Source organism: Lampetra planeri, chromosome 42 (assembly GCF_965212315.1).
Source record: "Lampetra planeri chromosome 42, kcLamPlan1.2.h2, whole genome shotgun sequence".
Taxonomy (NCBI): domain Eukaryota; kingdom Metazoa; phylum Chordata; class Hyperoartia; order Petromyzontiformes; family Petromyzontidae; genus Lampetra; species Lampetra planeri.
Window position 1 is genome coordinate 9,240,594 of NC_136148.1, and position 13,643 is coordinate 9,254,236.

At 52.5% G+C, this 13,643-nt stretch overlaps 1 protein-coding gene across 1 annotated transcript in view; it reads right to left on the minus strand.

Moving 5' to 3' along the window:
* Positions 1 to 13,339, minus strand: part of LOC144732241 (piezo-type mechanosensitive ion channel component 2-like) — a 135,790-nt gene extending 122,451 nt beyond the window's left edge. Inside the window, exons 1-3 of the mRNA XM_078613639.1 lie at positions 13,304 to 13,339; positions 10,818 to 10,953; positions 7,819 to 7,944 (exon numbers count right to left, since the gene is read on the minus strand). Coding sequence (XP_078469765.1) covers positions 7,819 to 7,944; positions 10,818 to 10,953; positions 13,304 to 13,339 — 298 coding nt within the window. The remainder of the gene's footprint in view (positions 1 to 7,818; positions 7,945 to 10,817; positions 10,954 to 13,303) is intronic.
* Between the last annotated feature and the right edge of the window lie 304 nt (positions 13,340 to 13,643).

Sequence of the window (13,643 nt, forward strand, 5' to 3'; positions counted from 1 at the left end):
GGCATCTTAAATAACGGAGGTAAGGCTACAAATTAACATCGAGACCATGCAAGGCCCTAACTGAGGCGCATTGATAGAATATCTCAGAATCGTCAAATACTGGGGAGTACCGCCGCCTTGAATAGACGATGCCTGTCCGCTGCACGACGCAAGGCCAACTTGTGTCCCGCACTAAAAGCCCAGATTCTGCTTCGCCCTCAGATTAATCTGCTCAATATGAGGCTCAAAATGTAGCTCCTCATCAATCCCAAAGGCCAAGGTATTTAAATGCATCGATCCGACCACATGGGCCACCTGCCAGAACGGCAATCAGACTCCGTGCCACCAGACCTCCAGAGTTTAGACATGCAGTACCCGTGGCACGGGACGGTGCTTTTTACATGATAGCTGTAAGCACATATTGGCTGATTACTGTAAAGGATAAATACAGCAACTGCATTAATTAAGTGGAGGCTCTTAACATTATCCCGCAGCTTCTGGTGAGACTGAAGCAGCTACGTTTAGGCAGATGAACCGGGCGGCGCGGGCCTGAGGGGCGCTGTGGGCGGGGAGGCTCTGCGCGTCTGGTAGCGGTGGAGCGGAGTCTGGGGGCCGCACGGAGCCCTGCCTCAGCTCGAGAGCCCGAGACCTCTCGCCCGGAGCCGACGCGGTGTCGAGCGCACGCCTCCCATCACTCACTCGCATGGCACTTTCAGATGCGCTTCCAGCGGCCGTCTGGAACGCTCTTCCGATATTAGCAAGCCACTGGAGCTATGCACTTTTAGATCATCTAGATTGAAAACTCATTACTGCTTATTGTTTTTTAGTTTAATTGACCTCCCTCGCACCTTCGATTAGCATGGTTGGCTACGTACGGTGCGAAAGAAGTTCAGCATAGTACATACATCGGCCCTCTCGCGCCCGCGCGCTGCCTCCACGGCGAGGCCACGCGGCGCCTCGCCGCCACCGCGTGCCCTGGGGGGGTCGCGGACCTCTCTTGGGACCGCTGCCTTTTAACGAGGCGCTATCGGCTGACACCTCCGAGGTCCGGGGTTCAAGGCCCTGGTGCTGCGCGTCTCTCGGTGGGATGCTGCTGATATTGGTGGCATTGAGCCTATCGCCTCCGAGGTCGTGGGTTCAATATCTCAGGTCCACCGGGTGAAGATAACAACTCGTCTCGAGCGCGACGAGCCTTGTAGGTACGCGTGGGACGCCGCCGAAGGCTGCAAGAAATCGCACACGCGGTGTGTTTCTAGACGAAGGTGGCGGCGTCGTCACAGGCGCGAGGCTTTGGCCGACCGTAGACGCACGGTGCCGTGGGGGTGTCGGGTACGGCGACCCCCCAGCGCCCACCTCGACTCCACTGGGACCACACGGTGCCGTGGGGGTGCTAATGACCCGCGGAGGGAGAAGGATGGTGCCACTCCGCGTGTCGTACGTGCTGTGTAAAACTACGGACGGGATAAAGCTACGGAGCCATCGTATCGCGGTGTGGCTCTGGGAGAAAGCACGCTTCATATGGCAGTCAAACGCGGACGGGACGCTGATCGGTTTAAATCCAAAGTAGAATAAATATACAAAAGTCACCACGATGGTGTTAGCGCGGTCTACTCTGCGGCTTGCGAGGATCCTCTGAGAGGACCCTCTCGTGTTTGCGGCACGTGGACACAATCGCGCGCGTGTCGGCCACTCGAGATTACTCTGACGCGCGGCTGTGCTGGATAAGACGTGGTAAGTGGCGGTGCAGGGGAAGTTACCGATGATGGTTGTGGTGCTGGGGTAAGGGGTGGAATGATGCTGGTGGTGGTGGTTGTGCTTATTGGGGCGCCACGGTGGCGAGATGTTAACTACCTCGCATGGTATACAGGAGGTCGTGGGTTCAATCCTGAGCCTCACTCCTGCTGTAGATTTGGAGTTTGCGTGTTCTCCCCGTGGTGGAATGGATTTTTCTCCGGGTCCTTCGGTTTTTCCCTCCACATTTCGTTATTCACCCCTAATCCCATAACCACCACTAACCCCATAACCACCACCACTACAACGACAACCGACATTCACCACTGAGTGGCGGTGACGTCACCACGGCACTTGTGCCATGCTAGGTGCACTTTGAGGCCACATGAAGTGTTGATGATGCCGGTGGTTGTGGGGTTCAGAATCAGAATATGGATGTATACTGGACGAATCCGATGAGCATCGAAGCTCTCTTTCACAGATGTCCAGTTGGGGCAGGTCAGAACGTTACATCAACAAAGTATCGGAGGAAAGGAAAACAAATCACGCAAAATACTAACAAATCTAAACGTTTTAATGTTACCAGGTAAAGCCCACTGAGTTATTATCTTCTTTTTCAGAAGCGACCTGGTCACAAATGATAGCTCAACGAAGTGGCTTATCATCATGTGGAATTGATAGAAGCCAAATACTCTAAACGCATTCTTCTAAATGTGGAGGGAAAACCCGGAGAGGACCCAGAGAAAAATCCACGCGAGCACGGAGAGAGAGACACGAAATATACAGCAGCAGGCGTCTGGGTCAGGACGGAGCCTCTTGCACACCAGACGAGGAAGATCACATCAGTCAGTGGTGGTGGTAGTGGGTATAGGATTAGGGATGCATGATGATGATGCTGGTGGTTGTGGTTATGGGCTGAGTGGTGGTGGCGGTTATGGGGTTAGTGGCGGTTATGGGGTTAGTGGTGGTGGTTATGAGGTTAGTGGTGGCGGTTGTTATGGGGTTAGGTGTGGTGGTTATGGGGTTAGTGGTGGCGGTTGTTATGGGGTTAGGTGTGGTGGTTATGGGGTTAGTGGTGGTGGTTATGGGGTTAGGTGTGGTGGTTATGAGGTTAGTGGTGGCGGTTGTTATGGGGTTAGGTGTGGTGGTTATGGGGTTAGTGGTGGTGGTTATGGGGTTAGGTGTGGTGGTTATGGGGTTAGTGGTGGTGGTTATGGGGTTAGGTGTGGTGGTTATGAGGTTAGTGGTGGCGGTTGTTATGGGGTTAGGTGTGGTGGTTATGAGGTTAGTGGCGGTTGTTATGGGGTTAGGTGTGGTGGTTATGGGGTTAGTGGTGGTGGTTATGAGGTTAGGTGTGGTGGTTATGAGGTTAGTGGTGGCGGTTGTTATGGGGTTAGGTGTGGTGGTTATGGAGTTAGTGGTGGTGGTTATGGGGTTAGGTGTGGTGGTTATGGGGTTAGTGGTGGTGGTTATGGGGTTAGTGGTGGTGGTTATGGGGTTAGGTGTGGTGGTTATGGGGTTAGTGGTGGTGGTTATGGGGTTAGTGGTGGTGGTTATGGGGTTAGGTGTGGTGGTTATGGGGTTAGGTGTGGTGGTTATGGGGTTAGTGGTGGTGGTTATGGGGTTAGGTGTGGTGGTTATGGGGTTAGTGGTGGTGGTTATGGGGTTAGGTGTGGTGGTTATGGGGTTAGTGGTGGTGGTTATGGGGTTAGTGGTGGTGGTTATGGGGTTAGGTGTGGTGGTTATGGGGTTAGTGGTGGTGGTTATGGGGTTAGGTGTGGTGGTTATGGGGTTAGTGGTGGTGGTTATGAGGTTAGTGGTGGTGGTTATGAGGTTAGGTGTGGTGGTTATGGGGTTAGTGGTGGTGGCTATGGGGTTAGTGGTGGTGGTTATGGGGTTAGTGGTGGTGGTTATGGGGTTAGGTGTGGTGGTTATGAGGTTAGTGGTGGTGGTTATGGGGTTAGGTGTGGTGGTTATGGGGTTAGTGGTGGTGGCTATGGGGTTAGTGGTGGTGGTTATGGGGTTAGTGGTGGTGGTTATGGGATTAGTGGTGGGGGTCGTAGAGGTGACCATGGTGAGGAAACACTGAAGTGGATTCAAACTCTTCCGCAGAGAAAGTGTCTCCGAACCCTGCATGCTCTCCTGAGAGCCGTGGGGATACTGCTGCCCGTGGATATCCTATACCAAATACAGGATCGCTACGTGATCCACCAACCCTGCAATCAAGTTCATGGATTACCAGCTGCGTCACTACCGGCCGCACATGGATGTTGGTGCAGCATTCACACACCACAAAGACAAGACAAAGGTCCCCCGTATAGCCCACACAGACTGTTGCGGCAAGTGCTGTTAGCGAGCACCTGTGAAGCTGGCATGTCACACGAGGGGGTGGGTGGCCAGCGCCACGCCCGGCCGCCTTTGTCTCCCCAGTGGCGATGTTTACACACCGCACCAGGTACCTATTTGAGGCTGAATCAACCTCGGGGAGGCCCAGGACCGGTTCAAATAATCGTCACTGGTGATGGTCGTGAGCCGGAATAGAACTTTGGTCACCGGGTTCGTAGTGCAGCGTAGCGCTACACTACCGCTTCCCACAGATCCACGAACGCACACACACACACAGAATCTAACACACACAGAGATACACTAACACACACAGGTAATCTAACACACACAGAGATACACGAACACACACATAATCTAACACACACAGAGATACACGAACACACACAGGTAATCTAACACACACAGAGATACACGAACACACACAGGTAATCTAACACACACAGAGATACACTAACACACACACATATAATCTAACACACACAGAGATACACGAACACACACATAATCTAACACACGCAGAGATACACTAACACACACACATATAATCTAACACACGCAGAGATACACGAACACACACAGGTAATCTAACACACACAGAGATACACTAACACACACACACACACATAATCTAACACACGCAGAGATACACTAACACACACACACATATAATCTAACACACACAGAGATACACGAACACACACATAATCTAACACACGCAGAGATACACTAACACACACACATATAATCTAACACACGCAGAGATACACTAACACACATATAGATAATCTAACACACGCAGAGATACACTAACACACACACACATAATCTAACACACACAGAGATACACTAACACACAGATCATCTAACACACGCAGAGATACACTAACACACACATATAATCTAACACACACAGAGATACACTAACACACAGATAATCTAACACACGCAGAGATACACTAACACACACACATATAATCTAACACACACAGAGATACACTAACACACAGATAATCTAACACACGCAGAGATGCACTAACACACACAGATAATCTAACACACGCAGAGATACACTAACACACACATAATCTAACACACGCAGAGATACACTAACACACACAGAGATAATCTAACACACGCAGAGATACACTAACACACACACACAGATAATCTAACACACGCAGAGATACACTAACACACACATAATCTAACACACGCAGAGATACACTAACACACACAGATAATCTAACACACGCAGAGATACACTAACGCACACACACACACATAATCTAACACACGCAGAGATACACTAACGCACACGCAGAGATACACTAACGCACACACAGATAGATAACCTAGCACACGCAGAGATACACTAACACACACACAGATAATCTAACACACGCAGAGATACACTAACGCGCACACAGATAATCTAACACGCGCAGAGATACACTAACGCGCACATACACACATATAATCTAACACGCGCAGAGATACACTAACACACACACACACAGATAATCTAACACGCGCAGAGATACACTAACACACACACATATAATCTAACACGCGCAGAGATACACTAACGCACACACAGATAATCTAACACACGCAGAGATACACTAACACACGCACACACACAGATAACCTCGCGCAAACACATTACACATTCACACAGTGCACACTCAACTCTTCCCCACGCGGGCACTCCTACACACACACGGCAGCAATGCTCCTCGCGCCGCTGTGCCACGAACGGGGGCGGTCTTGGGGAGATAAGACCCCCCCCCCCACCACGTGCACTGTGCCACGTTGCGCTGCTCAATTATTTACAGCCGGCATCGTGAACTGTCTACCCTCAATCCAATTACACACTCACTCTTCTGCTCATATGTGCCTCTTAAGAGCTATCGGACAATTGTAATACATGTGTATGTAATATTATTAAATAATACATCTCGTGTTAGGTCGTGAGCGGGAATCGAACCCCGGTCGCCAGGTTCGTAGCGCAGCGCGCTAACCGCTGCACCACCGCTCCCCAGCACACGAAAAAAGCATAGACAGAGATCCCCCGTATAGCCTTAACAGACTCATGGCCAAGTGATGTTAGCATGCACGTCGGGAGTCGCCGTCCGCGCTGCTGCTCCGGCGGCCCAGCGCCCCCGTTCGCACAACAACTTGGTCCACCTTTCCCCGTGGGATCTCACACATTCCGTGGGACACGTGCTGTGGAGTGTTGGCTGCTGTGCGGAGGCATCCCGAACGGGATGTCGTGCACGCTGAACTTCTTTCGGCGCCGTACATAAGCCAACGGTGCTCATCGGAGATCCGGGGGGAGGGGGGTCAACAAAGAGACGCGAATGAGAATGTGTCGAGCCCAAGAGGCTGGGCGCGTCGAAGCAGCAGCTCCCCGCTCCGGGCTGGAGCCTTGCCGGCCGCTCGGGAGATTTGGGCATTTTGAAGAAGCAAATGAGGCAGCGTCCCAACTTCATTGGCAGCCCTCACCCAGTGATGGAACGTTTCACATCCCTACGGCAAGAGTCAAGAACTAACCACGGGATAGCCGCGATGCACTTGCTGTAAAGTTATTTCCTGTATTATAATTAACCAAGGGGGGCTGATGTGGCGCGACCGTTCAGGAGGACAGCTCCCGGTGGCTCCTCGCGGCACGAGCGGCGAGAGGTCGATCTCTGGCCGACCTCGCTCATCCGCTCCTAACCCCCCGGTTCGTGGCGAGCGCGGGAGAGCCGGCGGCCACGTCCACTCGTCTCACGGACATCGCCGGAGCAAGTGGCGATCGCGCCGCAGCGGATCGCCGGCACTGTGTTTAAGTCGGGGCACTGATTTCACGCCGCACAGACTCCGTCGGCCACGCGGGAGTTCAGTGAACGATCGGCCCGGCCGGCCACCGGGGCCGGTTCGTTTTGCGTCAGAGGCTTGGAGTGCAGCCGCGGTGATTGCCCGTGAAAGGCATCTCATGACGGGCACCCCTGCTGACATTTAAACGAGGCAGCAATTTGTACGTACAGAATGTTGAACTTCTTTCGCACCGTACGTAGCCAACAGTAGCCAATCCCCGTTGGGATTCATCAGCGAGTGGTAAACATTCCACATTCCCAGGGCCAGAAAACAGTTTCTCGACAGTACAAAATCAATTGGCTTCCAATAAAGCGAAATGTATTGAATCCATCCCAAGGAGATCATATGAAGCTGCGTTTATCCCAGGAAAGAGTTTGAATTCGCAGACTCCAATAGCAGACTGATCTTGAATGTATAACTCTGTCCGGCAGGACTAATTAAGATAACATTGCTACCAATCACCCAGAGAAAGCGTTGCCGAGTCTCAGCACTCTTCTTCAGGAGGGTCCTCATTTGGGTGCTTCAGCCAATTCCATTCGGAGTGTTTTTGTGCGGTGAGAAGATCATGGAGTGGCCAAAGGAAAGTGACGCTTTAGAATCGTTCGTTTGTTGCCCTTCCCCCGCACCTCCGATTATCACGGCTGGCTACGTACGGTGCGAAAGAAGTTCAACTTACAGGTGGAGAAAACGCACGCAAAAAGCCACACAGGGAGCCACACCTCCTGTGGCCACGAATACGCCTCGAACGTTGATTTGGTGAAAGCCTTCGCACGATGTGTGTGTGATCAGCGAGTGAGTGAGTGAGTGAGCGAGTGAGTGAGTGAGTGAGCAAGAGAGCGATTGAACGAGTCAGTGAACGAGTCAGTGAATGAGTAAGCGGGCGAGCGGGCGAGCGTCGCTCACAGTTGAACGTGTGGTCGAGGCGCCGCTGGGCAGAGAAGGCGGTGATGGTCGCCTGGAAGCACAGGTGGAGGCACAGGAAGAGGAAGCTGCTGCAGCAGATGGCCTTGACGAGACGGCCGGTGTGGCCTGCGGGAACACGCGGAGGAGGCACGCGGCACTGTGAGGCAGCCCCGCACGTGGCACACGCACCTCCGATTAGCACGGTTGGCTACATACGCTGCGACATAAGCTCAACACACGCACACATACAAAGGGGGGGGAGGGGGGAAAACAAAAGCGCGTGTGTGCGCACGAAGGAATGCTGCAGGTGATGTGTGCTGCACGCACCAACACAGTTTGACTTGAATTCAAGGATTTAGAAGCGGGGGCTTAGAACCCCCCCCCCCCCCCCCGCAGTGAACCTGACTGAGCCAGCCAGGTGCACTGAGCCAGGTGCACTGAGCCAGGTGCACTGAGCCAGGTGCACTGAGCCAGGTGCACTGAGCCAGGTGCACTGAGCCAGGTGCACTGAGCCAGGTGCACTGAGCCAGGTGCACTGAGTCAGCACCGCTGAGCGCTTGGCCACGGATTCGTGTTTCAGCCGTCGGTGACTTTCCTGGCTTCTTCTCGAGTCCAGTAAAAGTCGTGAGGTGCATCAAAGTAGCATCCTGCACTGGCAGTGGGCGCCGTGGGTTCATGACGAGGTCACTCCAAGGGTTACGTTCACATGTGGCAGGGGCCGAGGGGGGTGTCTGGGGTGGGGAAATTCCACATTCCAATGCTGAGGGGCCAGTCTCTCCACATATGATGACAGACTCTTTTGAATTCCCACAACCCGTGCAGGATTTCCCCATCGCGTGGTAATCAGTTATTGACCCACGAGGAGTGGGTGGCACCGTCGACCCACGGCCGCGATTTGAGCTCTCGCAAGTTGAGCGGAGCGATCTTCGCGCCCACAATCGGAGCGGTGAGAACGCGGCCACTTGGCGGGTGCAGACTGCACGCTTACGTCTCGTGAGTCGTTCTCGTCGTTTACAGATCTGGGTCTCTTCACCACGATGCCACCCGGCCAGATCGATCAGTGACAATAATACGATGCAATTTTCACTCATTCAATAATGTTTGTTTTTAAATAAGCAACTCGTTAAATCCAGTTGCAGTTTATTAAACTATATTGTGTTCATCTCAAGGGGCTGTCACCTGGTTAAAAATAACGTTTCTGTATATATGTGTGTGTGGGTATGGGAATGCGCAGATATCGCATCGCGGCGGTGCCCTGCTCCTGTCACACACCACGTGGGCACCGTGCCACTCCTCGCGGGTATTTTTAGGGTTCTTGGATTACGCTGCAGGGCGGGCGCCTCCCATTCACCCACACGGTGCAGCACCACGTGACTAGCTCTCACAGCAGACTCCACACAGTGCAGCACCACGTGTCTCACGCTCACAGCAGACTCCACACAGTGCAGCACCACGTGTCTCACTCTCACAGCAGACTCCACACAGTGCAGCACCACGTGACTTACACTCACAGCAGACTCCACACAGTGCAGCACCACGTGACTCACTCTCACAGACTCCACACAGTGCAGCACCACGTGTCTCTCACTCACAGCAAACTCCACACAGTGCAGCACCACGTGACTCACTCTCACAGACTCCACACAGTGCAGCACCACGTGACACACACTCCCAGAAGACTCCACACAGTGCAGCACCACGTGACATACACTCACAGCAGACTCCACACAGTGCAACACCACGTGACTCACACTCACAGCAGACTCCACACAGTGCAGCACCACGTGACACTCACTCACAGCAGACTCCACACAGTGCAGCACCACGTGTCTCTCACTCACAGCAGACTCCACACAGTGCAGCACCACGTGACTCACACTCACAGCAGACTCCACACGGTGCAACACCACGTGACTCACACTCACAGCAGACTCCACACAGTGCAGCACCACGTGACACACTCACAGCAGACTCCACACGGTGCAGCACCACGTGACTCACACTCACAGCAGACTCCACACAGTGCAGCACCACGTGACTCTCACTCACAGCAGACTCCACACAGTGCAGCACCACGTGACACACACACTCACAGCAGACTCCACACAGTGCAGCACCACGTGACTCACTCTCACAGTGCAGCACCACGTGACACACACCTACTAATGGAGGTCTGTGACTAAATCCAAGCAAGTAGGAGCGGGGGTTCGTGCAATGTGTTCTGAAGCCTGAAATCATGAGTTTGATTCCTAGTAACATCAGCTGTGAGTGACATCTGAATTATTCCTCATCCCCGACCTTAACAACCAATGCAGCATGCGGAGGGCCTTCATCCACGAGTAGATTGACAAAGGGCTGGACACTAATTAATGGAGATGCTAAATCGAAAACACCATATCAGACTGTCATCAGCAGTGGTTTAGGGCCCGAGTTAAAGCTTGACAGTTCTAAACGCCCCTTCTGGGAAGTTTCTACATCTGCTGGTGACCACCTCTCCATGGCGTGAGGTCACTGATTAACCCACCATCCTCGATGGGTGACAGCCGGGTTGGTTATTACTATTTATCAACGATATTTTATTTTACCACGTAATGCCCGCTGAGCTATATAGCTCTTTTTCAGAAGTGTGCTGGCCACAAATGACAGCTCAACGAAGTTGCTTACCATGTGGAAAAGGAGCGAGCAAATGCAGTGCTACAAATGCGTGATTGTGAATGTGGAGGGGAAACCCGGAGGACAAGCGAGAGAGAGAGAGACACGCAAACTCCAAATATACAGCAGGTGCCAGGGTCGGAATCGACCCCACGACCTCACGTAGACCAGGCAAGGGAGTTAACATTGGCTGGCCAACGTTTTGGGCAACGGCCCTTCTTCAGAGCAGACGGGAAGGCAGAGAAGACCGCGCCGACAAAATCCCTCTGTTCGCCCGCGTCTGAATCCTGCACGCATCAAGGGCAACGTTCTCCCTACGGAGGCAGCGCTATCGACGTCCAGCTCACCCCCGGGGCCACATCGGTGGCCGGGGCCATCGACCTTCGAAGGGACGTTTCCCTCCCGACCCTGGTGCTCGAGTCGCCGTGAGCCGGCACGAGGCCGACTCAGCCCCGAGACGGCGCGGACCGAGGTGGTCGTCACCTGGGCCACGTGACCCGGGAGACCGTGGGTTGGGAGTGGATTGTGGGCGCACGCGGTACGAGGTGGTCTACATTAGGCAGTACAGAAAGTAGGTCGTTGAAATGTTCACCTCACAATTGCGTGGTGAACAAGAAGCTCAGATTGTCGAAACAGATCGGTACACACCAGACAGGGGCGATGCGAATCGTGCTCGGCAACTAGAGCGGACGCACCGCACCGAGTACGCCGGATTCTCCGTGCGCCACCCCTCTCTGCCCCGAGGCGGCCACCCGACCTGCAGACAGCTCCGCTGTGAACGCCGCTCTTACGGGAAGGGGCAGCGTTCACGATGCACGTGGTGAGCTAATTACATCGCCACTTCTACCGGTAGAGCTGCCACGACCATCACCACCACAATCACCACGATCAGCAGCAGGACCAGCAGTAGCAGCTACAGCAGCAGCCACGCCGAATTTGTGTGAACGTAGCGACAGTTGGGCAATGTTACAGTGAGGGAAAAAGTATTTGATCCCCTGCTGATTGTGTACATTTGCCCATTGACAAAGAAATGATGATGAAAGAAATGGTCTATAATTTTAATGGTAGGTTTATTTGAACAGTGAGAGACAGAATAACAACAACAAAAATCCAGAAAAACGCATGTCAAAAATGTTATAAATTGATTTGCATTTTAATGAGGGAAATAAGTATTTGACCCCTCTGCAAAACATGACTTAGTACTTAGTGGCAAAACCCTTGTTGGCAATCACAGAGGTCAGACGTTTCTTGTAGTTGGCCACCAGGTTTGCACACATCTCAGGAGGGATTTTGTCCCACTCCTCTTTGCAGATCTTCTCCAAGCCATTAAGGTTTCGAGACTGGCGTTTGGCAAATCGAACCTTCAGCTCCCTCCACAGATTTTCTATGGGATTAAGGTCTGGAGACTGGCTAGGCCACTTCAGGACCTTAATGTGCTTCTTCTTGAGCCACTCCTTTGTTGCCTTGGCCGTGTGTTTTGGGTCATTGTCATGCTGGAATACCCATCCACGACCCATTTTTAATGCCCTAGCTGAGGGAAGGAGGTTCTCACCCAAGATTTGATGGTACATGGCCCCGTCCATCGTCCCTTTGATGCAGTGAAGTTGTCCTGTCCCCTTAGCAGAAAAACACCCCCAAAGCATAATGTTTCCACCTCCATGTTTGACGGTGGGGGTGGTGTTCTTGGGGTCATAGGCAGCATTCCTCCTCCTCCTCCAAACACGGCGAGTTGAGTTGATGCCAAAGAGCTCCATTTTGGTCTCATCTGACCACAACACTTTCACCCAGTTGTCCTCTGAATCATTCAGATGTTCATTGGCAAACTTCAGACGGGCATGTATATGTGCTTTCTTGAGCAGGGGGACTTTGCGGGCGCTGCAGGATTTCAGTCCTTCACGGCGTAGTGTGTTACCAACTGTTTTCTTGGTGACTATGGTCCCAGCTGCCTTGAGATCATTGACAAGATCCTCCCGTGTAGTTCTGGGCTGATTCCTCACCGTTCTCATGATCATTGCAACTCCACGAGGTGAGATCTTGCATGCAGCCCCAGGCCGAGGGAGATTGACAGTTCTTTTGTGTTTCTTCCATTTGCGAATAATCGCACCAACTGTTGTCACCTTCTCACCAAGCTGCTTGGCGATGGTCTTGTAGCCCATTCCAGCCTTGTGTAGGTCTACAATCTTGTCCCTGACATCCTTGGAGAGCTCTTTGGTCTTGGCCATGGTGGATAGTTTGGAATCTGATTGAGTGATTGCTTCTGTGAACATATGTCTATTATACAGGTAACAAGCTGAGATTAGGAGCACTCCCTTTAAGAGTGTGCTCCTAATCTCAGCTCGTTACCTGTATAAAAGACACCTAGGAGCCAGAAATCTTTCTGATTGAGAGGGGGTCAAACACTTATTTCCCTCATTAAAATGCAAATCAATTTATAACATTTTAGACATGCGTTTTTCTGGATTTTGTTGTTGTTATTCTGTCTCTCACTGTTCAAATAAGCCTACCATTAAAATTATAGACTGATCATTTCTTTGTCAGTGGGCAAACGTACAAAATCAGCAGGGGATCAAATACTTTTTTCCCTCACTGTAACTGCCCCCTCCCCCACCCCCAATTGATAATGTATTTTATTAATTGTGCACTCTCAATCAATACCCTTCATAGCCCCATTAGGCTACTTGCCCCCCTGTAGCCCCACTTAAGAAAGTGTTCCCATGTGCTCGATGACCATCACCATCATCATTGCCATCATCATCGCCATCATTGTCATCATCACCATCATTGTCATCGTCATCTTCGCTATCATCACCATCATCATCTTTGGCATCATCACCATGATGCCCATCATCTTTATCGTCGTCACCGTCATCGTCGTCGTCGTCCCTACGGGATCGCTTTCACGAGCACCGCACGGCGAGGCTGCAGCGCTCCGTCAAGACATCTCAAGGTCGCGTCCACAGGAAATGTGCAATGCCAGGAGGAAGGCCCGGGCCACAGGAAGAAGGCCCAGGCCACAGGAGGAAGGCCCGGGCCGCAGAAGGAAGGCCCGGGCCGCAGGAGGAAGGCCCGGGCCGCGGGAAGAAGGCCCGGGCCGCAAAAGGAAAGCCTGGGCTGCAGGAGGAAGGCCCGGCCCGCAGGAGGAAGGCCCGGGCCGCAGGAGGAAGGCCCGAGCC